This window comes from Carcharhinus amblyrhynchos, chromosome 8, assembly GCF_965287045.1.
Source record: "Carcharhinus amblyrhynchos chromosome 8, sCarAmb.v2.hapA, whole genome shotgun sequence".
NCBI lineage: Eukaryota > Metazoa > Chordata > Chondrichthyes > Carcharhiniformes > Carcharhinidae > Carcharhinus > Carcharhinus amblyrhynchos.
Genome location: NC_137331.1, coordinates 33,277,948 through 33,305,860, shown reverse-complemented (window position 1 = coordinate 33,305,860; position 27,913 = coordinate 33,277,948). Strand labels below are relative to the sequence as shown.

The window sequence follows — 27,913 nt, the reverse complement described above, 5'->3', positions numbered from 1 at the left end:
ATTTACGACTAAAATTGTGAGGGACACGTCACCATTACTGAGATGCAGTCGAATTGGAAAACTTAACAATTTTCTGGTTACTCTGGGATATTGTGCACACCAAGTCAAACAACACCCAACAAACATACACCTCTTTGTAGATTTGCACAAAAAACAAGTATGCACATGTTATGCTGGGTTTTGCAGCATTTTAACACCTGTTGTGACTTGGTCCTTTGAAATGGTGGGTTAAAACTGTGGATTCCCAATCCTGGAACCTTCTGGAGAGAGAGAGAGAGAGCGAGTGAGAGATTTTGGGGTCTGACAGCGAGAGGCCGTTTCCGTTTTCTGCATGCTCTGTTACTTGTCTTTCAGCTCACGTCCAACCCTTGTTGCTCTCTGTGATGCCTTGCCTTTATCTTATGGCTTGTTGTCTTCTTGCCTCCTGGGCCTTTTTCTTATATATTGTATGTTATTATCAGTGTTAGTTTTTCTTGTGTGGGGTGGTGCATGGGGGGTTACCACAGTGTGGCAGAGGAGAGGGGTTAGGTGGAGGGGTGGGAGGGGGAGAGAAAGAACAAAGGAAAACAGGGTGATGGTCTGCTTCTGTTGTATTTTAGTCAGCACGCCACTGCAGAGAGAGAGTGAGAGACAGAGACACTGCCTGCCTCCACCAACTTCTAGCCAGCAACTCTCAGACAGCAGAATTTCCAACTCAGGGAAACAAGAAACAATGCTTTCTGTCTCAAGCCCAAACTGAGCAAAATGAAACTAAAACCTTGATCTTTTCTGTGGGGAAACAAACTGTCTTCCCAGACATCACCTGACCTGTCAAACATTTCCAGACTAGGCCCCACTCAGCAATCCCAAAGGATCATTAAAACCCCAGGACATTGCGTTAGCCCAGCTTAAAATAAACATGTGGTCCATTATATTCCTTCAACAATTAGAAGCCTCTGCTTCCAGATGTTTCGGCAACAATGAAATACCAGGACCTGTTTGAAAAACTTAGAGAAACGTAATTAGAATACATTTCTAAAAGGCACAGTACCGTCACAGTATGTACACATTTATATATTGGGAAGTCGAGCAGACATTTCTTCTGTGTCATTTCAAGCATTGCACTTGAATTTCTGGTTTGCCTTTATCTTAAAAAGAGCTTTTCTAGAAAACACAATATTGAAAGTATTCGGTATTCTTAATTAAAAGTTCCTTCTCAATATAAAGGTTTCACAATATCACAGGCGTATGTTTACAGAACTATTAAGCACACAACAGCTATTAGAGGCAATAATTAAATACATGCTTGGCAAAACCTTGCAACCTCACCAGACAATACAGAAGCTTCGAGTTTGAAGTCTTCAAGGCTGATCAGATCTCTGCAAATTGAGTTTTCTCCTAGCATCCATCATTTTATACTTTACAAAAAAATTAAGCCAGTTATATTTTCATTTTTCGTGTCCTTTAGCTTTACACATACTGATTGATCTGTTAATCAAATCTTTGGGCTGAAGACAGTTCAGGAAATTCATGAACCATCAAAAGCCTCAGTGAGGGTGTCATTTATCCATCACTCTGGGCTGTATTCCTTTTTGCAGATGTAGCCTTTCACGTTGCCTTAGCGTGCAGCTGTTTTATGTCTGATAAATACAATCCTTTCCTGCCAATTTCACCTCTGCAGCCTAAAGATGTCACATTTCCCCCACGTCCCTGTGAAGCTAAAAGCTGAAAAGTCTACGAAATGCTGCTTTGTCTTCACAGTCACTCCTGCACCTTTGAATTCTCAAGATCTTCTTACAGGATTTGTATATATCAAAGTGATTATTAAATTGCTGATCCTGGAGAGGGGTCATTAATGAACCTACTGCAAAAGCGCCAGAGTAAAAAAAAACACCCAAAATTCTGGAACTTCCCTTGAACAAATTCTGGAAGTCCTTTTGAATTTGATTTGATTTATTATTGTCACATGTGTTAACATACAGTGAAAAGTATTGTTTCTTGCATGTGATACAGACAAAGCATACCAATCATAGAGAAGGAAACAAGAACGCAGAATGTAGCATTACAGTCATAGCTAGAGCGTAAAGAAAGATCAATTTAATACGAGATAGGCCCATTCAAAAGTCTGATGGCAGCAGGGAAGAAGCTGTTCTTGAGGCAGTTAGTACATGACCTCAGACTTTTGTATCTTTTTCCCAATGGGAGAAGGTGGAAGAGAGAATGACCAGGGTATGTGGGATCCTTACTTAAGCTGGCTGCTTTTATGAGGCAGCGGGAAGTGTAGACAGAGTCAATGGATGGGAGGCTGGTTTGCGTGATGGATTGGGCGACATTGATGACCTTTTGTAGTTCCTTACGGTCTTGGGCAGAGCAGGAGCCATACCAAGCTGTGATACAACCAGAAGGAATGCTTTCTATGGTACATCTGTAAAAGTAAAACTTTTAGGAGTGTTGGTGTGGCTCCTCTTTACCAGGTACAAATGGATGCGCTGATCTGTGTAGTGTATGGAGAGGGATATGCTACTTACCTATTTTCAGCTCTTGTGTGAAAATTGCAGCTTACAAATATTGGTTACCAGTGGAGCAGTTAATGTGCCCCACCTTGCCCTCCCAATTTCTTCTTAACTGCAGTCCCCCAAAATTTGCAGGTGAAAAACAATTTGTTGCTAATTAGGAATCAGCATCGCTGTGCTTTGCATAGTCTGTTCTCCCTCTCATTCTTAAAATGTGCATCATCTGTCTTATCATGATTGACACCCGAGGTCCCTTGTGAGACTGAGTGGTCACTGAACTTTACAGAATTCCGAAACCCCCAGAGTAACATCTGGTGTACAGATACTGAATACCAATGAACCGTTTCCAATGTGTTTCCAGTGGATCTCACAATGTGCCATCGGTATTTTAGGGTGGCACAGTCGTTAATGCTGCTGCGTCACAGAGCCAGGGACCTGGGTTCAATTCCCAGCTTGGGTGACTGTCTTACTGGAGTCTGCGTGTTCTCTCTGTATTTGCATGGGTTTCATCCAGATGCTGCGGTTTCCTCTCACAGTCTGAAAGATGCACAGGTTAGGTGCATTGGCTGTGCTAAATTCTCCCTCAGTGTACGCCGGAATGTGGTGACTAGTGGATTTTCACAGTAACTTCATTGCAATATTAATGTAAGCCTACTTGTGACATTAATAAATAAGCTTTAATCTTTTAGCCTGAAGTATACTCTTAACAGGGTGTAATTGTTCTGCATTATTAAGATCACTAGTCTCTTGGTGTGCTTGCTGCTTTCGAGCCTCAGGTTAATCAGTTAATTCGCTGTTCAGGAATGAATAGTTTGAAAGCTTTTGGGTTGCAGCTCTGGACTGGGATATTTTAAGATGGTAGCAGAGTCAGCTAGAGTATGTCTGAATTATAGACATACCATTTTAATACACTCAAGAAAATTCAATAGACTAATGTGCAGTATTTTAAGACAAGAATTTGACTTTATACCATGCAAATCATGTTAAGGGCAGTAACTCTGCCTTGGTCCCAGGCTGGAGGCATATCCCAATTCACAATAATAGGTCCCTTTTTAATTGCTGGTGATTCGAGGTCTGCAAGAAACATTTAGTTTTCCTTTCTGTGGGCCTCTTTGATTTTATCTTTCCCCTTCCCTGGTTAATGTTTGGGACCTGTTTACAGGAAGTCTTGCTTCAGGTCTTGATGGATTCTGCCGAATCCTTACTGCGTGAATTGTGGAGTTCCGAGAGTCTCCCAGCACTCTGCTAGTCAGATTTCCTTGATTCAGATGAAGTGGGCAAAAGATGTGTGCAGTTGTTTCTCAGGTGCCAGAAAAGGGCAACATGAAGAACATTGGGTTGAATTCTGATGGAGCCAGCATCCAACTTACTATCTTGCACGTGGGCCAAAAATATGTGGGAATTCTGTAACGGCCTAATTGAAATTTTAGACCCAAGGGAAGACTTTCTACTAATATGTATCTGTATAAAACTACATCTGATCCCTTAAAACTATTAAGGGACTATTTAAATACATTCATAAGAAAACATTGGGTGAGTACTTCCCATTCTCCCAATAATGGCAGTAACCAAGCAGAATCCTTGTGAGGTCTGGTTTTCTCTGCGAAAGAAGAAGACAGAACAGATGAGACTTTTGGGAGATCTAAGGAACAAGGAGTTTGCAACTTGGAAGCCAGATCTGGAAGACTTAGGCTGAATGGAATGATTTTCAAAAGGACGCTGGAAGTTTTGACCAAGCGCAGCAGGCAGAGTTGAGTCCATTGAAAATCCACGATAAACTTGGGACTTGTTCTTGTAATGCTGCCCACATCTGGCAGAAGTAGAGGGCATTGCGAAAGAGGCCATATGAGGTAGTTGGACTGTGTGAATTACTTGAGTACCTTTTCGTTAGCTTGGTCTATTAATTGCCTAGAATGAATGACACGTTGATTTTTATTGCAGGAAAAGAATAAAATGTGAAAACTTGTCTTTCAGTAATTTCCATGGGTCAGAACTTCTATGGCAGAACTTTTGCTGGTTATCAGGAAGAAGTACAAAGAGAAGCCCAACAGCTGCAAAAGCAGTATTGAAGACTTTGAAAACTGTGGAGATCAATAACCTTTTAAAAGGAGATGAATTTCCCAGTGATCCATGGAAAGGACTGAAAGATTTCACATTTTAGACTTTTGCTGTAATAAAATCACTTCAACACGTGTCAGACATTCCAGGCAATTAACAGATCAAACAAAAGAAAAGGTACTTTCACATTAACTAATTCACAGTCAGACTACCTCTTATGACCCCTGTACTTGCCTTATATGTCTGGCAGATGTCTGCAGTGTTACAAGTACAAATCCCAAGTTAATCATGGATTTTCAATAGATTCAACTCTGCCTGCTGTATTTGGTCAAAACTTCCAGCTTCCTTTTGAAAATCATTCCATTCAGCCTGGGTCTTCTAGATCTGGCTTCTACTTGCAAGGCCCATCTTTGCAACTTCTTGTTCCTTAAATCTCCCAAATGTCCCATCTGTTCTGCCTGAGAAAACAAGATCTCTCAAGCATTCTGCTTGGTTGCTAACGCACAATAATCATTCCCTGCTCTTCATGGCAGTAGCTCCATTGTCTCTCCAAACAACAGTAACATTAATTATGTTCAACAGTGAGATTGACAGATTTCTAGTCAATAAAGGAATCAACGACTGTGGGGATAAGGTGAAAAAGTGGAGTTGAGGATTATCACATCAGATCAGTTATGGCCTCATTGCATGGCGCAGCATACTCGATGAACTGAAATTTCCACTTCTGCTCCTATATCTTATGCTCTTATTCTTTGTCTCTCTCATGTCTCACAATACAACTGTCTTTTTACTGTGGAAAGGTGTGGAAATGGTCACTTGATATTTTGCAAGGTTTTTGTTTGAGTTTCTTCCCTATGGTGGCCAGATCACATTGCCTCTCTGGGTGGAGATTTTTAGTATGGTCTCACTTTCCTTTTAACCAGAAATTTCTGTTTCACCTTAAGTGAAAGGAGACATTCTAAAACATACTTTGTAAAGCCCAGCATTCGTAGCAACTGATAAACTGGAATCGTAGAATTCCTACGGTGCAGGAGGTCAGTCAGTCCATTGAGCCTGCACTGACAACAATCCCACCCTACCCTATCCCCGTAACCACACACATTTACCCTGCTAATCTCCCTGATACTAAGGGCCAATCAGCCTAACCCACACATCTTTGGAGTGTGGGAGGAAACGGAGCAACTGAAGGAAACCCTTTGAAACTGAATCATTTGATGATGTTAAATGTTAACCGTTAACTTGTAAGTTTTGTCTTCAATCTTATGAATTTTTTTATACTAGGTGTCAGCCTACCCACTGCCAGAACACCGCAGCATAGCCCTCGCTACTCAGGCTGCCATGCTCTATGTCATCCTCTACTTTGAACCATCCATTCTTCACACCCAACAAGCCAAGATGAGGGAGATAGTAGATAAATACTTTCCAGACAACTGGGTAAGTGAGTGTGAAATGAATTCCAAAACTCTACCTACAGATTTGATTAAATTTAACGGATTTTTAAAAAGAACCTGTAATGACTTCAATCAGGCCATTGAGGTTGGCCTACTGGAATATGAACTCCCTGATTAAGGATCCAATTGATGGGCCAGTCAGGGAGTCTATTCCTTGTCTTTAACCAGGAGTGTCGGTTCCTCTGGCACTCCCTAAAGTAGACTGCTGATCGATAGCTCTCTGTGTACTGCTGTAATAGATTGTAAATAGATTTTTGTGATGGGACTTCTGCCTCCGAAGACTTATTACAGAACCATTGCATAAAAGCTTAGCTGTGAACTGCTTATTTGTACTACGCAGATTAATTGATCAATTTTAAAAAAAACTTAAAATATCCCAATGGAGTGACTGACTGAAATCATAAAATCATCAAGTCAGTTTTGAATTTTTTTTCTCATGGTCAGATTTGGGCTCATGGTATTCAATGAGTTTTCTGAGGATCTCGTTGAACCTTCTCCTGCCTCATTTCCTCTAAAACATTGCATGGCACTGTAGTGGCTAACATATCATAGAATCATAGAATCTCTACAGTGCAGAAAGAGGCCATTGGGACCATCAAGTCTGCACCGACAACAATCCCACCCAGGCCCTATCCCTCCATATTTACCCGCTAATCCCACTAACCTACGCATCCTGGGACACTAAGGGGCAATTTAGCATGGCCAATCAACCTAATGTGCACATCTTTGGACTGTGGGAGGAAACCAGAGCACCCGGAGGAAACCCATGCAGACACAAGGAGAATGTGCAAACTCCACACAGACAGTGACCCAAGCTGGGAATTGAACCCAGGTCCCCAGAGCTGTGAAGCAGCAGTGCTAATCACTGTGCTGCTGTGCTGTGAAACAAAATTTGTTTGAAGAAAGAAAGGTTTACATTGATTTTGTGTCTTTCAGAACTTCAGATTTCCCATAACATCTTCCAGCCAATTGAATCAAACAATTATACAGTGCAGAAGAGGTCCCTCAGCCCATCGCGTCTGTACCGGCATGCAAGAAACACCTGACCTTCCACCTAATCCCATTTGCCAGCACATGGTCCATAGCCCTGAATGCTATGATGTGCCAAGTGTCATCCAGGTACTTTTTAAAGGATGTGAGGCAATCTGCCTCTACCACTCTCCCAGGCAGTGCATTCCAGGCAGTCACCACGCTCTGGGTGAAAAAAAAGTTTTTCCTCACATCCCCCCTAAACCTCCTGCCCCTCACCTTGAATTTGTGTCCCCTCGTGACTGACCCTTCAACTAAGAGGAACAGCTGCTTCCTATGCACTATGTCCACGCCCTGCTTGTACACCTCGATAAGGCGTGCACACACCCACACACACACACCCCCCCGGTCTTCTCTGCTCCAATGAGAACAACTCAAGCTTATCTAACCTTTCTTCACAACTGAGATGTTCCATCCCAGACAGCATCCCAGTGAATCACCTCTGCACCTCCTCCAGTGCAATCGCATCTCTCTGATAGGCATGTTTAAAAGTTCGGTCACCTTGAGACAACATGATGTCTTTGCAAGGGTAAGATGTTTGAACAAGAACTGAGCAGTTTGATTTTTTTTTCAGGTGATCAGCATTTACATGGGGATCACCGTCAACCTTATTGAGGCCTGGGAACCGTACAAAGCTGCAAAGACAGCCCTGAATTATACGCTAGAACAGTCGAACGTCAGAGAGCAGGTATGATCTCCTGCAGGGTGGGTCCTTTCCCAAGTGGTAACACATGCCTGGGTATTTAGAATGTTTATTTTCTTGCCCTGCATAAAAGGCACTGGGTGTGTTAATTGACCTTGGCAGTAATATGTGACAGCCACTATCCAATCAGCACCTTGTTTTGCAATCTTTGATCTCTGTTAGAAAAGAGAATCAGACAAGTGGAAAACGGAAAGACTGAATTTGCTGGTCACCGTTTTGCCTCATCGCTAAAAACTTTGATTTTTTTATTTGATTTATTATTGTCACATGTATTAGTATACAGTGAGAAGTATTGCTTCTTGCGTGCAATACAGACAAAGCATACCGTTCATAGAGAAGGAAAGGAGAGAGGGTAGAATGTGGTGTTACAGTCATAGACAGGGTGTAGAGTTACTTTTTTGGTTTGAAGAAGTATGCATTATACCTGTGTGCGATGCCAGTATTGACAAGGCTTCTTCTTTGGCAGGCAAGTCGATATGGTACGAGTGTTGAGCGGCTGCGTCGACAGGTGCAGCAGTTTCTGAAGGAAGGATTCTTGAGGGAAGAGTATGTCCTGGACCACATCCCTAAACTATTAAACTGCCTGCGAGACTGTAATGTGACCATTCGTTGGTTAATGCTTCACACTGCAGAATCGGGTAAATGTGAGAGAACACGTTCAAAGCCAAGGCCGGTCGAGAGCTAAATAATTGTTTTTGGACCATTATGAGAAGTGCGTTATATACACTGCCCAACACCTATCTGGTTTATTTCCTAATGGCTAAGTGTGGAAATCCCTCAGAAAAATGCTTGGAGGAGAAAAAATACATTGAAGGAACATCACAAGACAAAAAGGGGCCTTTAGGAAAATTCATAAATGTGATAAACATTGTCTGACAAAATATTATGGACAACATGGTGGCACAGTGGCTAGCACTACCGCTTCGCAGCGCCAGGGACCTGTGTTCAATTCCAGCCTCGGGTCACTGTCTGTGTGGACTTTGCATATTCTCCCTGTGTCTGCGTGGGTTTCCTCCTGGGTGCTTCAGTTTCCTCCCACACTCCAAAGTGTGCAGGTTAGGTAGATTGGCCATGCTAAATTGCCCCATAGTGTCAGGGGGAATAACAGGGAAAATACGTGGGGTTGATGGGAAAGGGCTTGGGTGGGATTGATGGTCAGTGCAGACTTGATGGGCTGAATGGCGTCCTTCTGCACTGTAGGATTCTATGATTGTACAATATAAATTAATATTGAGGTCTTTAGTTTTCCTCTTTTTGGAAGAGCATAAATCATTTTTTATTTAATGTAATTGTTAACACTATGTCAATTTTTTTGTGTATATCAGGATCATAGAATGGCTGCAGCACAGAATGAGGCCATTCAGCCTGCCAGGCCTATCCTAGCTGTCTGCAATAGGCTAGGGCCATTTCCTGTCTTTTTTCCTTGTAGCCTTACAAATTTCTCGGGTTCTGAATTCAGTGAGAAATCTTTAATTTCACATTTGTCCCCAACAGCAGCATGTCTAAGTCTTTGAGGTTCTAGCTATCATGAGGAACTTGAATGACTTTTGTGTTGTCACCTTGCTTGTTGAGAGAAGCTTGATACACTGTGACTCCAATTGATTACAGTTTCTAGTGTGTAGCCCGATCTGCTGTGTAAGCCCTGCCATTCTGTCCATGTGCAGATCTGGCCTTTGGACGTCATAACGCAAACACTATTGTGTGTTGACCTAGGCTTGACTGGGGGCAGTCAAGAAACCCCAGTTTAAAAAAAATACAACTTTGGTTTCCCTGGGTATCAGTTTAGGAAAGATTCATGTTTAACGTGCTGGTTGTGGGACCCCACTCCTTGAAAGTAGAAGATCGAAAATGAAAGAAGTTCGGTCAAGGCTGACAAAAACAGTTTCGTAAAGAACATTGCAGCCAATATAGAGAAAATACTCTGTCTCCTCATTATAGTGTTGATTCACACGGGGCTTTATGAAACCCTAGTAATCACACAATACTAGTGCAGAAGAGGCCCTTTGGTCCATTCAGTCTGCACTAACACATGAAAGGCCCTGACTTGCCCACCTAATCCCACTTACCAACAATTGGCCCATAGCCTTAAGGCATGCTAAGTACTCATCCAGGTACTTCTTAAAGGATGTGAGGCAACCTGCCTTCGCCACTCTCCCAGGCAGCACATTCCAGACTGTCACCACCCTTGGGGTAAAAAGGTTTTGCATCAAATCTACCCTTAATCTCCCACCCTTCACATCGTTCCCCTCGTGACTGACTCTTTGACTAAGGGCCACCGCTGCTCCCTATGCATCCTGTTCATGCCCCTCATAATCTTGAACACCTCAATCAGGCCATCCATCAGTCCTCTCTGCTCCAGAGAAAACAACCCTAGCCTATCCAGCCTCGCTTTATGAAAAAACATTTTTGTAACCTACTTTGTGAATCAGTTCATCTTGATGACTTCAGTTCTCAAATAATGCAAAGCGGTCACAGTTTTATTTCTCTATGCATTGCACTGAGCCATTGTTTTCAGTCAATGTTTTCTTATTATGCACGGGATGTGGGCACCCCTGGCGAGCCAAGCCTTTATTACTCAGTCCTAATTGCCTTCGAGAAGATGGTGGCAGTGAACTGTCTCCGTGAACCATCGCAGTCCATGTGACAAAGGTACTCTCACGGTAGCGTAGATAGTTCCAAGATTTTGACTCAGTGATGCTGAAGGAACAGTTGTATAGTTCCAAGTCAGGTTGGCGCATGCCCAGAGTAGAATTTGTAGGCGGTGATGTTTGCATGCATGTGCTGCCGCTTGTCCTTCTAGATGATGGTCACAGGTATGGGAGGTGCAATTTGAAAGAATCTTGGAGAGAGGCTGCAGTGCATCTTGTAGATGGTGGACATTGTATGTTGGTGGTGGAGGGAGTGAATGCTTAAGGTGGTGGGAGCTGTTTAGTCCAAGAAAGTTTTGAGCCTTTTGAATGATATTGTTGGAGCTTCACTTGTCTAGGTAAGTGGGAAGTGTTCCATCACATTCCTGTCGTGCGCTTTTAAGATGGGGGGGACAGACTTTAGGGAGTCTGGAAATGAGTTACTGCCACAAGATTCCCAGCTTCTGACTTGCTCTTGTAGCCACAGTATTCATACAGAAACATAGAAACTAGAAGCAGAAGTAGGCCATTCGGCCCTTTGAGCCATTCATCTTGAACATGGCTGATCATCAAATTCAATTTCCTGATTTTCCCCCTTCCTCCCATATCTCATCATCCCTTTGGCCCCAAAAGCTACATCTAATTTCTTCTTGAAATCAGATAACATTTTGGCCTCAACTACATTTGATGGTAGTGAATTCCACACATTCACCACCCTCTGGGTGAAGAAATTTCTCCTGGATCAGTTAAGTTTCTAGTCAGTTGTCACTCCCAGGTTATTAATGGTGGGGATTTGACATTGGTAATGCTGTTGAATGTCAAAACCAGATGGTTAGACTTTTTTGCCTGAATACATTTCTGTTTTCCTTTTTTTTCCTACAGTGTATGATCCAAACAACAAACGTTTGCGTCAGATTAAGGATCAGGTTTTCATCGACTCAAAATACAATCCCAAAACCCTTTTCCAGCTTTTGTTGGACAGTGCTCAGTTTGAGTTTGTTTTGAAGGAGGTATGCTACTTTTGTTTTTCTTGATTTTTGTTTCCATAAATAATAACACTCCGGAACTTGCTAGGAGTGCATTAAAGGATTAGCTGATAAAGAGTAGCTGTTTTCTCGTGAGAGAGTGGAGAACAAGGGAGAATTGTTTAACTTCTGTCAGTCGTGAAGGAGGAGACCAGGAGTCAATCTTTTCTCAGTTTTGGATTTAGATTTATTCCCAATGTGAAATGTTACAAGTGTACAGCTCCTAACTTTACAACAACCAACCACCAGTGTCAGTAAGTGTCCCTTTATGCTAATTGGATTTAATTTCCCCCTGCATCTAGAATGGGATTTGAACTCTTGTCTCAGGAATGAATATTTGCCTGGGTCTCTCTTCAATGCATTCAAATGAACAAAATAACTTATTAACAACCCCTTTTAAAGGGGGTTCTCAACTAAAACAAAATCTAGAAAGGAATTTTTTCAAATGAAACTAACATTCCTGGGGCTGATGATATATTCCAGCCTTTGTGCAGTGTCTGTTTATACTCTTTTCTGTTAACCAATAAAACAAATTAACTAATTAACAAGTTGATAGCTCCTTGAAGGAGCAAGTGTCTACATGTACACAATGTCATGTTCTCATAAGTGGACCACTCCTCTCCTGTATACACTTAATTTTATACAATTAACAAGATTAACCTTAAAATCAGGACTAGGCCATTCAGAGGTGATGCTTTGTCACACAAAGGGTAATGGAAATCTGGAACTCTTTTTCCCAGATTGATAGATTTTTTGGGCAAGGATGGTAATGATGACAGAACCATCTAGGATGGCACAGTGGCTAGTGCTCGGAGTCCAGATTCGATTCTAGCCTTGGGTGACCGACTGTGTGGAATCTGCACGTTCTCCCTGTGTCAGTGCAGGTGCTCCTGTTTCCTCCCACAGTCCAAGGATGTGCGGATTAAGTTGATTGGGAAAGGTAAATTATCCTTTAGTGTCCTAAAATGTATAGGTTAAATGGATTAGCCATGGAAATATGTAGGTTTATAGGGATAGGGTGGAGGAGAGGGCCTGGTACGAAATTCTATCAGTCGGTGCAGACCTGATGGGCTGAATGGCCTCTGCAGTGTAGGGATTCTGTGATCAACCAAATGATTGAATTAAATGATGGAATTGGCTTGTGAATCCAAATGGCCGCCTCCTGATCCAATATCCTGACTAGCTTTGACCATCTGAATAATGGTGAGCAGTTGTGAATGGAATGCAGAGGATGCAAAGCTAAATGCACTTTGTCAGGACATTGAGTTCTTGAGGAAATTCAGTGTAAACCCAATTTCTGCCACTACTTTTGGTGAAGTTATGGCAAGGCCAAGGGAATTCTTCATTGAAATCAATCTTAACTGTCCCTTTTTCTCCTGTTGCTTGTCATATATCCAAAGGATCTATTCTGTCCACACAGAATAAAATTTTTGTATTCATTGAGTGCCTCTGGGGAAATATTGACACTTCAATATACTGAGCATTTAATTTCCATTTTGCCATTCCCTTTCTGTCGTGTGATCAATGCTTTTACTAAGATTTATTGGTGCTTTCCGTGTTCTGTAATTGGCAACATTAGACATTTTATCAGATGTGATTTAGATGCTTACCATCTTGAAATTGTATTATCTCTTTTTTTTATGACTGGTTGGGATCCTTTAAAAAACAGAAATGTAGGTACTGTACAGGATTAATTCCACAAAACTGATTTTAAAAAGGAAACACAATTGTTTTAAAATGTGAGGCATCTTGTGCACTTTGGATCAATTGATAGGAATCCCACCGCTGAGTTGGAAGATTGTGCAAGTCCCACTTCAGGGCTTGAGTACATAATTTATGATAACACTCCAATGCAGCACTATGGGAGTGCTGCAGTGTTGGAGATGCCATTCTGAGTTGTCCACCTGATGACCTGTCTATTTGTTGTCTAGATTCAGATAGCCACCAGCACAATTTGAGGAAGAACAAAGCGACTCCTTGGGACTGGGCCAACCTCCCAAATAGGGGTAACATGGCCATTCATTTTCTGGCTGTTAATGGGATTGTGTATGGAACTGGCTGTCATGTTTACTGTCAAAGCAATGAAAAAGGTTACTCTATACGTAAGCAGTTTAAAATGTCCTGAGATAAAGTGCTGTATTTGTAAACTTATTCGCTTTTGTTTCATACACTATATGATTTCTCTAGGACTTCCTGTAACCCCCTCTGCCTTCTCACAGTTATGCTGTACAGTTTGGAATATGTTCCAATATGTATGGAATAAGATGTCCAGCTTGGCAGTTTTGCTTTAGGTTAAAGTAAAAAAATTTCTTTCTATTTTGCACTTTTTCTCTGATCTCATTGACCCCCTTACAACCCTACATAAAACAGGAGTAAGCCATTTGGGCATTCTGTCCTGTTCACTTAGATTATGGCTGATTTGTGCTTTAACATCATTTGCCCACGTTTCTCCATACCATTTGGTACACCTTTGCTAAACAAAGATCTTTCAATCACTGTCTTGAAAATGCAATTGTCCTGGCGTCCACCACTTTTAGAGGAAACAAGTTCTAAATCTCCATAGCCCTTCATTTAAAGAAAATGCTCATGTGTTTAATTCCTAAATGGCTAGGTTTGAACTTTTTAAATTGTGCTGCCTTCTTCTGCATTCCCTTACCAGAGGAAATGGATTCCCTGTATTGGCTTGATTGAATCCCCTCTATCATTATTAATTTGATTCTCAATTTTCTAAACTCCAGGAAAGAAAGACCACATTTATGTGACTGGTCCTTATAATCTGACCCCCTAAACCCTGGTATAATTTTCAATCTGGATTATATCACAGCCCATTGAGGTACGGCGCCCAAAACAGCGCAGCACTTCATATGAAGTCCAACTATTGCTCCTTGCAGTTCCTCGTTTTTGTATTCCAATCTTCTTGGGTTAAAGATCATCTTTCCATTCACCTTTTTGATCATTTTTTGCACCTCTACACCTACTTTTGGTGGTTTATGAATCTGGGACATGCAAATGGGCGGCACTGTGGGACAGTGGTTAGCACTGCTGCCTCATATTGACCCAGGTTCAGTTCTGGCCTCGGGTCACTGTCTGAGTGGAGTTTGTACGTTCTCCCCGTGTCTGCATGGGTTTCTTCCAGGTGCTCTGGTTTCCTCCCACAGTCCAAGGATGTGCAGGTTAGATTGATTGGTCACGCTAAATTGCCCCTTAGTGTCAGGGGATTGGCAGGTACGGTTGCGGGGATAGGACCTGGATGGTATTGTGTTTGGTGCAGACTCAATGGGCCAAATAGCTTCCTTCTGCACTGTAGGGATTCTATGATTCTTTGAAATCTTTAAATTCATAGATTTTAGTCTCTCACCATTAAGAAAATATTCTGATGTCTTCCTTAGATCCGAAGTGCATGTCCTACGACTGTCCAAGTTGAGGCTCCGTTGGTTATGGTTTTGTTTACTTGTTTAATTTGTTCAGGCCACTTTGTAACTTCTTGCTCCCATCTATTTACTATTCCCCATTAATTTAGAAATTTGGATATAGAACCTTCTGTTCCTTCACCCAAGCAATTTAATAAATAAAATGTATTTAGTGAAAAGCTGAGGCCTCGGTTCAGATCCCTAGGGGCACTGCTACTCACATTATGTCAGTCAACTAGCATTCCCTTTCCCCATTTCTCTGACCAGTTACCAACTGGTGTTACAAGGTTATACTCAATTATTTGCACTTTTCGTCTCTTGCCAATGGCGCAAAACTTAGTCAACTCTTTCTTCTGGAAGTCCATATAGACGGCACGGTGGCACAGTGGTTCACAGTGCTGCCTCACAGCCCCAGGGACTCGGGTTTGATTCCCAGCTTGGATCACTGTCTGTGTGGAGTTTGCATGTTCTCCCCATTCTGCGTGTGTTTCCCTCTGGGTGCTCCGGTTTCCTCCCACAGTCCAAAGATGTGTAGGTTAGGTGGGATTGGCCATGCTAAATTGCCCCTTGGTGTCAAAGGGACTAGCTAGGGTAAATGCATGGGGTTATGGGGAGAGGGCCTGGGTGGGATTGTGGTGGGTGCAGACTTCATGGGCCAAATGGCCTCCTTCTGCACTGTAGGAATCTATGAATACAATATGTCTATCGTACCATCCTGGCCAATTGTATTCCTTAATGGTCATGCCAGTTTCCCTTTTGTTTTTGTGGTACTAAATCTTTTATTCAGTGACACATCTTTCATTTATTGTTCCAGATGTTTAAGCAAATGCTGTCAGAAAAACAAGCCAAGTGGGAAAGCTATCAGAAAGAAGGGTCTGAGAGAATGACTGAACTGGCTGAGGTGTTTTCTGGAGTAAAGCCTCTCACCCGAGTGGAAAAAAATGGTAGGTGCTTAACTTTCAGATTGCATCATGGATGTGTGAAATATCCAGCCACATTCTCTCAGTACAAAAGCAAATTACTGCGGCTGCAGGAATCTGAAACAAGAACAGAAAATGCTGAAAAGTCTCAGCAGGTCTGACACCATCTGTAGAGAAAGAATAGAGCCAACATTTCGAGGCAGAGTGACCCTTTGTCAGAGCTAATGTTCTGTTAGTGTCAGTTTTGCGATTCGTTTTAGTCGAGGTTTAGCTGAAATATTCAATCTCTCTGCCAAATACGAAGAAAACAATGATGTTGCCTTGCACTGGTGATGAGTGTTGTTATCTGTTCACTTCATTAGGTAAATTCAGATCTTCATTCAGCAGAGGCTGGGCTACTCTCTTGTCATATGTCATTGAACTAAGATAGAAATATGGATTTTCCCTCATCCTCACCATTTCTGCTTCTCTTCCCCAGTCGTTCATTCTGTCTTGGTTGCGTTCTCGCTCACCATCTCGTGTGCTCCCTCTGGGTCGCGCGCTCCCTTTCACCCTCTGGGTCGCGCGCTCCCTTTCACCCTCTGGGTCGCGCGCTCCCTTTCACCCTCTGGGTCGCGCGCTCCCTTTCACCCTCTGGGTCGCGCACACTCTCGCTTCCTTTCTCCCTCTGGGGTAGGGGCGCTCTATCAGCCTCTAGGGTGCTCTATTTCTGCATTATAATTGGAATGTTATTAAGGTTTTAAAAAAATTAGTTTCCATATCATGTTGTTATCAGGCAGTATATTTTAATTAAAAATGCCTTCAATAGGCAGTGAAGTTACTCAGTAGCGAGATGTTCAATTGCCTATCGAATTGCCAGTGTTGACACATTACCATGTGATGGTACTGGAAACACAAATAGGAGCGTGGCTGGGTTATTCAGCTTTCCAAGCCTATTCTTCCATTCAGTAAGATTGTGGCTAATTGTGTGCTCAACTGTCTGCCCATCCACTCCTACCTCTACTCACCACCATAACCCTGGACTCCCTTGTCATTCAGAAAATCTATCTATCTCAGCCTTGAATATATTCAATGACCCGGCCTCCACTGCTCTCTGGGGAGGAGAATTCCACAGATTAATGTCCCCTGAGAAAAAGAAAATAACTTTATCTCAGTCCTTACCTCTCATTTTTAAACTGCGTACCTTAGTTGTAGACTTCCTCACAAGGGGAGGCATCCTCCCAGCACCCACCCTGTCAAGTTCCTTCAGGATCCAGAATGTGACTAATAAGATCACCTCCCATTCTTCTGATTTCCAGTGGTTATTGGCCCAACCTGGGCTGTGTATTTTTCTATATCAAAGCAAATTACTGTGGATGCTGGAATCTGAAACCAAAAGAGAAAATGCTGGAAAATCTCAGCAGGTCTGGCAGCATCTGTAAGGAGAGAAAAGAGTTGGTGATTTGAGTCCAGATGACCCTTTGTCAAAGCTAAAAGGCATAGAAAGTAGGAGATACTTAGACTGGAGGATGAGGGAATGAAAAATGAGTCATAGCCACAGAAACCAGGGGCAAGGCTGCTAATGCAGTCCATAGAAAGAATAAAGGGTGTGAATGGTCAAACAGCGGAGAGGCTGAAATCAGAGGGTAAACTGTGATGGATGAAAATGTTGGGGGTGGGGGCAGGGAGAAGGGTAGGAGAGAGATTAAATTGAGAAAAGTGGGAAGGGGGAAGCAGAGGGAAATAAAAGGTAAGGAAAGGGGATAAAATAGGGGGAAAGAGTTGGGGGTGGGGGGAAGAAGAATAAAGAGTGTGTATTCTTCAATTTGCTTCTGCCCAAAGGGAAAGCTGGTGGTCAATTTAACCCCATACGTGCCAGTGGCTGGTTTAGTCTTGTCCTGTCTTGGGAGTCGATCCCTTCCCTCTCACCTGCTGGAGCTCTGTGACGCATGCAGATCAGAGAGGGAGAAGATTTGAATGGCTGTGATATGTGGTGGGTGTTTGCGTTTGGCGATGCAGCATAATCGATATCCTCTCAAACTCCTTTGGTTTTTGTTATTTTGCATGTCAGAGAACCTGCAGGCCTGGTTCAGGGAGATTTCGAAGCAGATTTCCTCCTTGAATTACGAAGATTCCACTGCAGCTGGCAGGAAGACGGTGCAGTTAATCCAGGCTTTGGAAGAGGTGAGATCAGTCAGGACTTTGAACAAAAATTAAGTCTATGAGTTTGAACGGAAATCTAGTGAGGCGTCTTAAAATGCTATTGGTCGGGGAATTGGCTGGGTAATAGTGCCTTGACAGTACCAATCTTTCACTACCATATTGGCATTGGCGTACCAGGTTGGCAGTGCCAATGGGAGACTGGAAAGAGAGGTCTTGATTTGGGTGGGGAGTGGTTCTCCTGAAAAGGGGTCATTGGCGGGCGGCTGAGGGAGAGGGAACATGGTGGGGCTCCAGAAGGGAAGGGTCTCCTGAGGTTGCAGGATGGATGGGGGTGGGGGAACTTTTGGCAATGCCACAGGTGGGTACTGCTCACTTGCAAGGAGGATGGTGCTCACACCAGTGAGTGGGGGGCAGGGAGGCCTGGTACCATGAAATGGGTGGGGAGGGGTGGTGGTCTTAATTGGCAAGTGGGGGGGTGGGATATGTATGGTTGACTGGAGATTGGGGTGCACTTTAAAAAGGGTGCCCTGATCTCTGAGTAGCTGGCCTTCTTTGGATCCCCACTCCAAAAACTATTCTAAGTATGAGAGAATTCAGTAAGAATCTCTCTAGGCTCAAAACCGTTTCTCAGTGGGGCTGAATTGCAAACTTCAGCCGGGAGCCTCACCTGTCTTCCTTCTGGGGACAGCACTTAGTCTTTAGGAGAACTTCAGCCTTTGTCTTTCTCACAAGGATGTCCAATCTCCATATGAGATCTCCCTTGGGAATTCTCTCCAAAAAATCTCCCACTTGGGATGGATGCAGCTGTGACACACCTCACAGGATTCCAGTTCCATCTTCTGAGATTCCTTTCTCCTGGATCTCCGACCACACTCAAGCTTCCCCTTCCAAGCACAATTTTGGATCCTTGCTGCTCCCAAGGTGTACTTCTGTACCGACAGCTCAGAATTATCTTTGTCTTTGTCGATCCTTCGTACCTGTTTAGAACTGTTCATGGGGTGGCCCAGTGGCTAGCACTGTTGCCTCACAGCTCCAGGGACCTGGGTTCGATTCCTGGCTTGGGTCACTGTGTGGAGATTACTCGTTCTCCCCGTGTCTGCATGGGTTTCCTCCAAAGGCCAAATATGTGCAGGTTAGGTGCATTGACTGTGCTAAATTGCCCCTTCGTGTCGCGGAATGAGTAGATTATTGGAAGTAGCAGGGTAAATGGGGTTATGGGGATAGGGCCTGGGTGGGATTGTTGTCGGTGCAGACTCGATGGGCCAAATGGCCTCCTTCTGCACTGTAGGATTCTATGATTCTCTGCTGCAGCTTGCTTTAATTGGAGGCAGTTTCTCATGTTCCTAACTCTGGCATCTGGTCCTTTCCCCTGTTTCTGGTAGCTTACATCTGGGGTGTGTTTCTATCCAACTAAAATCTGATTTCAACTCACTGTTCACTGATCAGGTGACCTACCAAAACATTCCAACAAGCCTTGTTATGACCTAGGTAAGAATCAATGTCACAAGCATTGGAACATCTTGTACCTTTAATGTTCCAATCTCAGCGCCTGGGACATAATGATCAGTGGATTTCGCAACACTCTTTAAAACATCTCCAAGGGAAGAGAAAGGGGAGATTTTTTTTTCAGAGAAGTGCTAATGACCAACTCAGTTACAGTACTACAACACATCTGACTTATTTCATAAAATTATTTCAGCTGCTGAGAAGATGAGACAAAAGTTTTCAAATCCTGTTTTCTAAATGGTCTCACACATGTACTTGTTGTTGTAAGTTGACAAATTTATATAAAGTGCTATCAAGTAATCCAAATTCTACTGCTCGATTATAGAATCCCGTTCGGCCCATCGAGCCTGCGCCAACATGAATCCCACCCAGGATTCATGCTGTGGGGTTGCAGGAATGGGATCCCCCCCATTCCCGCGACCCCACATATTTATGCTGCTAGTTTCCCCCCCCCCAACACTGAAGGGCAATTTAGCATGGCCAGTCCACCTAATCCACACATCTTTGAACTGGGAGAAAACGAAGCACCTGGAGGAAACCCACGCAAACATGGAGAGAATGTATAAACCCTGCACAGACGGTAACCCAAAGCTGGAATTGAAGCCGGGTACCTGGCGCTGTGAGGCAGCATGCTAACCGCTTGTGAGAAACGCAGCTCACAGTCAAACAATTTAGTCGAGTCAAGTTCCGAAGGAGCAAGATATTTTATTTAACGTTCTTGCAAGACCAGGTGTCCAAAAGATAGGCACACCTTACATCGAGTTTAAGCAGGCTTTTTATACTATTTCTACAAGCATGTTAATCAATTACACAATACATTGTTCTCCCCTAATTGGTGGTCCCTATCCCATTTGTGTTGTCATTCCCCTATTGGCTCAAGGTGCCCCTAGCCACAGGTTGTGCTGTATTTTGGCTCATGTCCCAAGCCCCTCTGCTCCCCTCTAACCATATTTTCCTGTTATTGCAAGAGTGCATATTGTAGGGTTGTTTCAATATCCTTACTTGATTAGTTCTCATGAGATTCATCTGTCTTATCAATGTTCCCTGGAGAACTGTTAACAAGGCCAGTTCAGACCGACTGTATCCAGTCTTCTGCTAACTTAATTGCTGATGTCCCTACCATCTCAGTGACCTTTATCCCCCTGTAGTTAGAAAATATACTCAGTTGCAGAAACAACATATCTTGTTTCACAATCTGGACATTTTACATTCCTACAAGATGTGACGTGCATGCCTTACTTCACACTGCACGTCTGGTGTTATCCCGACACAATAGGCAGTTTCTTAGTCCTTGACTATAGTTCTGTCTAGCCTCAGCAACTTTCATACCCTATATTAGTGATTAAAACCACAGTTGTTTACATAATGTGGGTTGGCAATATGCCGAATCGTAGGTTTCTGTCCTGCTTAGTTTGTTCTCATGAGATAACATTCATTCCCCCTCATCCTTGCCCCATCCTGTGTTGTTTAAACTATGTCTGTTTGCTGTTGTATAGTTACAAGATCCTAGTTCTATTTCTTCAGTCATAATTTTATGTTTTCCACATTTTATATTCATCTCTAACAATGAACTGGGAGAAAACGAAGCACCTGGAGGAAACCCACGCAAACACGGAGAGAATGTATAAACCCTGCACAGACAGTGACCCACAGCTGGAATTAAAGCCGGGTACCTGGCGCTGTGAGGCAGCATGCTAACCACTGTGCCACCCTTTGACACCACTGCCACAATCTTTGCAATATTGCAAGGCAGCTGCTCACATCTCACACTTGTGGTTTCAACCTGGTATTTGTGCAGGAATTGGGGCTGGCAGGTAGTGGGGAAGAGTCTGAAGAAAGTTACTCTCATTCCACAACTATTTTCTGCCTCTTTTATATTACATCTAAGCCCAAATGTTCGGCATGTCAATAGCAGCCCAAAACCCATCAAGGCCAAGGATTTGAAGGTTCTGCTAAATTTTAATTGCATGATCCCATTAACCTTGTTTGATCCAATTTACCTTCTGGCAGCTGGCTAATCTGACAGGACAGCCAGATGTCAGGTGTGAAAACCAGTGACAGGAAGCAGGTACCTTTGGGAACAGTCTCCATTAATCAGGAAGTGGATAGGCTAAAAATTTGAACATATGGGGGTCCAAAGCAAGGCAGATGTAAGGGATGGCCTGAGTGACTGAAAGATTTCTTAAGGTACAATGGATAATATGTCTGCTCATCCTGGCCTACAGAAAAGGCACTTAAACTGTGGAACTGCTACCCTTTCCACATTGGATTTCCCAAGTCTTGGAAAATCCATGTGGTAGCAATTAAAATTAAATTGGGCTCCCATTGTGCTATTGGATCCCAATTTACATATGTGAATGACATTTTGTGTCTCCCCATGATGGGACACTTGATGACTCAAATGCAGGTCGTGTTTTTTTTTGGGAGGGATGGGGTGCCATATTACACATTAAAAACATGTTTACCATCCATTGTGGGGAAGTGTTGGAGGGGAATTAATATTGAAGTTATAGTATCAAAGGTAGTGTCACCTGCCTTATGCACACAGCTACAGGGAGTGCCCATAGATCTCTGAAGGTAGAAAGGCAGGTTAAGGTGATGAAAAAGGCATATGCCATATTTGCCTTTATTAATTGGGGTATAGATTACAAAAGCAGAGAGGCCATGATGGAGTTGTATAGCGTTTTGGTGAGGCCACAGCTGGAGTATTGTGTGCAGTTCTGGTCGCCACATTATTTCACTGGAGGGGACGCAGAGGAGATTTACCAGATGCTGCCTGGGATGGAACATTAAAGTTATATAGAGAGGTTGGATAGGCTTGGGCGGTATTCTCTGGAACAGAGAAGACTGAGGGGCGACCTGATTGAGATGCTCAAGATTTAGGGGCGTGTACAGAGTGCATAAGGAACAGCTGAGTGAAAAGGCAATTATGAGGGGATATAAGTTAAAAGTGAGGGGTGGGAGGTTTAGGGGGGATTTGAGGAAAAACTCTTTTTTACCCAGAGGGTGGTGACAGCCTGGAATGCGCTGCCTGGGAGGGTAGTGGAGGCAGGATGCCTCACATACTTCAGAAAGCACCTGGATGAGTACTTGGCACGCCATAACACTCAAGGCTATGGGCCGAATGCTGGCAGGTGGGATTAGCTGGGCAGATCTGGATCTTTCATGCGTCGGTGCAGATATGATGGGCTGAAGGATCTCTTCTGCACTGTCGTATTCTGTCATTTAAGCTTGAATGTGAGCACTAGCTAAGCTCCTTGCTAAAAGTGTTTCAGAACGGTTAAATTGACATACATAAATTGAAAAATTAATCTGTAACTGGACTCATGTCGAATGCAACTTTACCTGTCTATTGGTCATGAATATTTGCTACCCTGGTACCGTGCAAATCATAGAGTCAAAATCAATATGGATTTCTCTCGCATTCTTTTTCAAACAATGCAGAAGTATACTGGTTATTTATAAAAGGCCTCTCTATAGCAAAGTCAGTTCTCAAATTAGTTGCTGTGATGATCAGCATAAGAAAATATGTGAATTTGGAATATTCAACCTAGCCCCTGAAGATCTTCATCCATTTTCAAAGAATAAAGAAAATTACAGCACAGGAACAGGCTCCAAGCCTGCACCGACCATGCCGTCCATCTGAACTAAAATCCCCTACCTTCCGGGGACCATGTCCCTTTATTCCCATCCTACTCATGTATTTGTCAAGATGCCCCTCAAAAGTCACTACCGTGTCCGCTTCCACTACCTCCCCCGGCAGCAAGTTCCAGGCACCCACCACCCTCTGTGTAAAAAAAAAAACTTGCCTCGTACATCTCCTTTAAATCTTACCCCTTGTAGCTTGAACCTATGCCCCTTAGTAATTGACTCTTCCCCTCTGGGAAAAGCTTCAAGCTTCCAAGATTAATCATCCTCTTTGTCTCTCAGCTAAGATGAAAGTTTTCTTTTTTAAAAAAAAGATGCTGCAATTTTAGTGGCATCCTCAGAAACCAGACACGTTGTAAATATAAGTAGATTTTAAATTAATCCTTTTAAGGATGCGAAGTTATATAAATGCATGCCTGATGATAGAATCAGAGGCATGGCTGAGATATTAGCATTCTTGAGAGTTAACTTTTAGATAGCTCTTGCCTGTATGATGCTAATGCTAATAACTTGTAATTTCTTGAAACAGGTCCAAGAATTTCATCAGTTGGAATCAAATTTGCAGATCTGCCAGTTCCTGGCGGACACCCGCAAGTTTCTCCATCAGATGATTCGCACCATCAACATTAAAGAGGAGGTCCTCATCACCATGCAGATTATAGGCGACTTGTCATATGCCTGGCAGCTTATTGACAGGTAAGGATCATTCTAAGATCACGAGGGAGATGCTGAAATCCTGACATTTTAAGTGTTACAAGTTTATGTAAAACTCCAAAGGTTACCCTCAAATCGCAGTGGGTAGGGAAAAAGTGTCTGAAAGGATCAAGAACAAGAGAGGTCGGATTTAAGCTAATTTGCAAAAGAAGCAATGGCGACAGGAGGAAAAACCTTTTTCGGCAGTGAGTAGCTAGAATCTGGAATACATTGCTGGAGAGTATGGTAGAGACAGGATTAATCGAGGCATTCAAAATGCAATTGAACCATTAACTTGAAATGGGGAGGAGGTGAGGCAGGGGGAGGAGGTGAGGCAGTGGTAGCAGGTGAATTGTTCTTTCAGAGAGCCAGTGCAGGCACGATGGGTTGAATGGCCTTCTGCTCTATAGCAGTCCTGTAATTGTGTAAAAATCCTCAGTTGGATTAAAGGCATCTGGGATATCCTCAGTTGCTAGATCTGAACAGGTTAAGCCCATTCTGCCTCTCCAGTGGATAGTCTGCCTAGGTGAAGCTGCAGCTTGAGTGTTGAATACCTTTTCCTGCTGACATAGTCCGTTGATACCTCATGCTCACCATTGTGTGCTCTGCTGTGCCTGAAGCAATGTCTGCTGGAGTGCGTTCGAATTATCTTAAGGGAACTGGTGAGGTTATGCACTTGTGATATGGGTCATGGTATCAACCCCACCATCCAGTGCAACAGAGTCTGGAGAACCTGCCAAAAAAATGACCAAATAAACTATTAGGGTAATTAAAATGATCTCTTTTTCACTTTTTCTTTCTTTTCCAAAGTGTGCGAAAGCTTTCAGTTTGTCTTCGTTTTGGGTCTTAGCCCAACGGGCTGTTGCGCTCTTCGTATAGTTGGCACGTTGTCAGTCATTTCAGATTCACAGAATGCTTACAGGGCGAAAGCAGGCCATTCGGCCCCCATCAGATCTGCACTGCCTCACTGAAAGAGCATTCTGAATCACCCTTGTTTGATTAGTATTTCCCAGGACTGTGTGAGAGCTGATAGGCCCCGTTTCAGTGGGTGCTGCACAGATTTGAGCTTACCGATTTGTGGCTGCCAATTCAAAGTTGGCCAACTGTATCACCTGCTTAACTGCACCCAATTCTGTACAAAACTCTGACGAAGGGTCATCTGGACGTGAAACGCTGGCTATATTCTCTCCCCACAGATGCTGTCAGACCTGCTGAGATTTTCCAGTATTTTCTATTTTTGTTTCAGATTCCAGTATCTGCAGTATTTTGCTTTTGTCTGTAGATTCAACACGTTCAATTAAGCAGCATGTGTTCCCTGTTGTGCTTCTATGTTGCTGACCACCAAACCGGGGAGGTTGTGTCCTGTTCTTGCTGCAGAATCAATTTTAAGAACGTAGAACGTTACAGCACAGCACAGGCCCTTCGGCCCTCAATTTTGTGCCATCTCATTGTTGTTTCCTTTTGTCTCAGTTTTTTTCCTGGCACCTTCTTTCTCCCTCCCTCTGCCCTGCCCCCAACCCGACCATGACAAAGGCCAAACAACATTTTAAAATCAATTTTCAAATCTTAACAAAGCTTGAAATTGTTGTCACCTTTATCTTTGTCACAAAACATAATTAGGGTTGGGAAAATGCAATTCGTTCCACAAAACAACTTTAGCCGAATGGGCAGAACTAACCAGGTAAGTTTAACAACTTGAAATACCCCAACTGTAGTGACTTTGCCAGTGTTAACTTTTGAATAGGCCTCTCATCTGTGCAGCCGTGCGGTAACCCAGAGACTCCTGTGCTGACCAAGCACAACTTGGCCGTTTTTAAGTAATTGTGTGTATTTATTATTGTAGAAATGCTGACAAGGGCTACAACTACAACAACTTATTATAGAGATCTTCAGCAACAGTTACACACCATGCCTATAGTCACGCTGGTGAGATATCCCTTGCAATCGCTATGTTACTTCTGGTGTACAGGCCATGGCTATAGATACATAGAATCATAGAATCCCTACAGTGCAGAAAGAGGCCATTTGGCTCCTTGAGCCAGCGCTGACAACAATCTCACCCAGGCCCTATCCTATGTAGTTACCCTGCTAAACCCCTTAACACTAAGGTGCAATGTTAGTGTAGCCAATCAATCTAATTTTTGAACTGCGGGAGGAAACCGGAGCACCTGGAGGAAACCCACACTGACAAAGGGAGAACGTGCAAACTCCATGCAGATAGTCACCCAAGGCAGGGATTGAACCTGGGTCCCTGGTGCTGTGAGGCAGCTGTGCTAACCACTGTGCCACCATGATACCGGGACCATACTGGCCCTGTAACATCTAAAGGTCTTGTGCACTTAAGTGAAGAGACCGGAAACCTTATAACCTTTTAAAAAAAAATTTGGATGAGCCCTTGATATACTGTAATATTCAAGGATATGGGACAAGTGTAGGAAAATATTTACCAGAAATATTGGTAAATATTGTTGGTGCAGACTCACTGAGCTGAAGGTTCTTTTCTGCACCATATGACTCTGTGGATGGGGTTTTCCAGCCACACTTGTCCCAAAATCATAAAATCCCACCCGGAATCAACAGATATGGTCCGTGTTCTGCCCGTTACTGTTCCTGTGGGACGAGATGGGAAGACCCCGCCCTTTGACAATAAAAGAAAATTATACAGGTTGTGTGTTTGTGTTTTTGATAATGGGAAAGTGGAGAAGATATTCTGAATTCCTTGTGTACTGTCAAATGTCTTCACATCGTAGTTACGATGTGAAGATACACTACAAGTTCCAGACAAAATGTGAAACTTCAGTAGTGTCTGTCAGAATTGTTCGAAGCTCCAAAGCTGAAAAGATTGAATTCAAAATAATGAATTGTTTCAGTCAAAGGCTGAGTTTCATGAATTTAACTCCTTAAAATTGTTTCTGTTCATGTAGTAGGTTTCGCCATGAAGGTAAGTTTTGTCTCATAGAGACAGAAACATAGAAGATAGGAGCTGGAGGAGGCTATTTGGCCCTTCAGGCCTTCATCACGATCATGGCTGATTGTCCACCTCAACAGCCTAAACCTGCTTTTTTTCCCATAACCTTTGATCCCATTTGCCCAAGTGCTATATCTAACCGTCTCTTGAATACGTTCAATGTTATGGCATCAACTACTTCCCATGATAATGAATTCCATAGGGTCACCACTCTTTGGGTGAAGAAATACCTCACCTCCATCTACCCCGAATCCTGAGACTGGGACCCCTGGTTCTGGGCTCCCCCACCATTGGAAACATCCTCCCTGTATCTACCCTGTCTGGTCCTGTTAGAATTTTATAAGTCTCTATGAGATCCCGCCTCATTCGCCTGAGCTCCAGCAAAAACAATCCTAACATGGTCACTCTCTCCTCATACATCCCAGAATCAGCCTGGTAAACCTTTTTCATGTTGTGTCATTTATTTACATCCTTCAAGATGTGCATTGCTGCAGTAAGCCTGTATCTTGGCTATGATTAATGCATTGTTCCTTATCCACAGCTACACAACCATCATGCAGGAAGGTATCAGAGTCAGCCCTTTCATGGTAACTAAACTTAAGGCAACATTTTTAAAGGTGAGTGGAGAGGAGTCAAAGCAGTAGAGAACCAGGTATGGTCAAATTATTGAACTGATGGAATTGCAAGTTGAACAAGTGTGTTATTGATTGGTAATAATCTTGTCTGAAAATAGTTGGCGCTACATTTCTCTGACAGCGACACCAGGAAGCCTCATTCTGTGTCATGATGCTGCCAACAATCATGGGAATGATAAAAATTTGATTAAGACCACATGAAATAGGAACAGGAGCAGGCCATTTATCCCCTCGAGCCTGCTCTGCCATTCATGGCTTATCCAGCATTTCTCATGTCCACTGTCCTGCCCTTTCCCCCTTTTAATTTTAACTAAAAGCTGCACCCTGTCCTGTCCTTTTTATTTAATTTCCCTGTCTTTTGTACCAGGCAACAGCAGAGAAAATGAACAGGTTGCCTGCATCCATATTTCTGCTGTTTATCCAAATATTGAGGGGAAGGATTTATGCTTGGGTTCTTTCCTTGGTTACTGGTACAAAGCAGTTAACGCCTGAAGTGAACCTTTGGCTAGCCAATGTGGCTGGGTTTGACATTCCATGGTATGGTGTACACACCTTTGTCTTAGCATTGTACTGCACGGATCATTCATATTACTAAACGTTGTGCTT

At 43.1% G+C, this 27,913-nt stretch overlaps 1 protein-coding gene across 2 annotated transcripts in view; it reads left to right on the top strand.

Moving 5' to 3' along the window:
• washc5 (WASH complex subunit 5) overlaps positions 1-27,913 on the top strand; it is an 81,581-nt gene that overhangs the window by 12,756 nt on the left and 40,912 nt on the right. Inside the window, exons 1-9 of one of the 2 annotated variants that reach the window (XM_080193852.1) lie at positions 4,526-4,727; positions 5,832-5,984; positions 7,605-7,718; positions 8,200-8,371; positions 11,243-11,370; positions 15,610-15,739; positions 17,766-17,878; positions 23,541-23,707; positions 27,214-27,289. In XM_080193852.1, the coding sequence (XP_080049978.1) occupies positions 4,623-4,727; positions 5,832-5,984; positions 7,605-7,718; positions 8,200-8,371; positions 11,243-11,370; positions 15,610-15,739; positions 17,766-17,878; positions 23,541-23,707; positions 27,214-27,289 (1,158 nt within the window). In that variant the 5' untranslated portion in view covers positions 4,526-4,622. Of the gene's footprint in view, positions 1-4,525; positions 4,728-5,831; positions 5,985-7,604; positions 7,719-8,199; positions 8,372-11,242; positions 11,371-15,609; positions 15,740-17,765; positions 17,879-23,540; positions 23,708-27,213; positions 27,290-27,913 lie in introns of those variants that run through there. The other variant, XM_080193851.1, reaches the window with a different exon arrangement.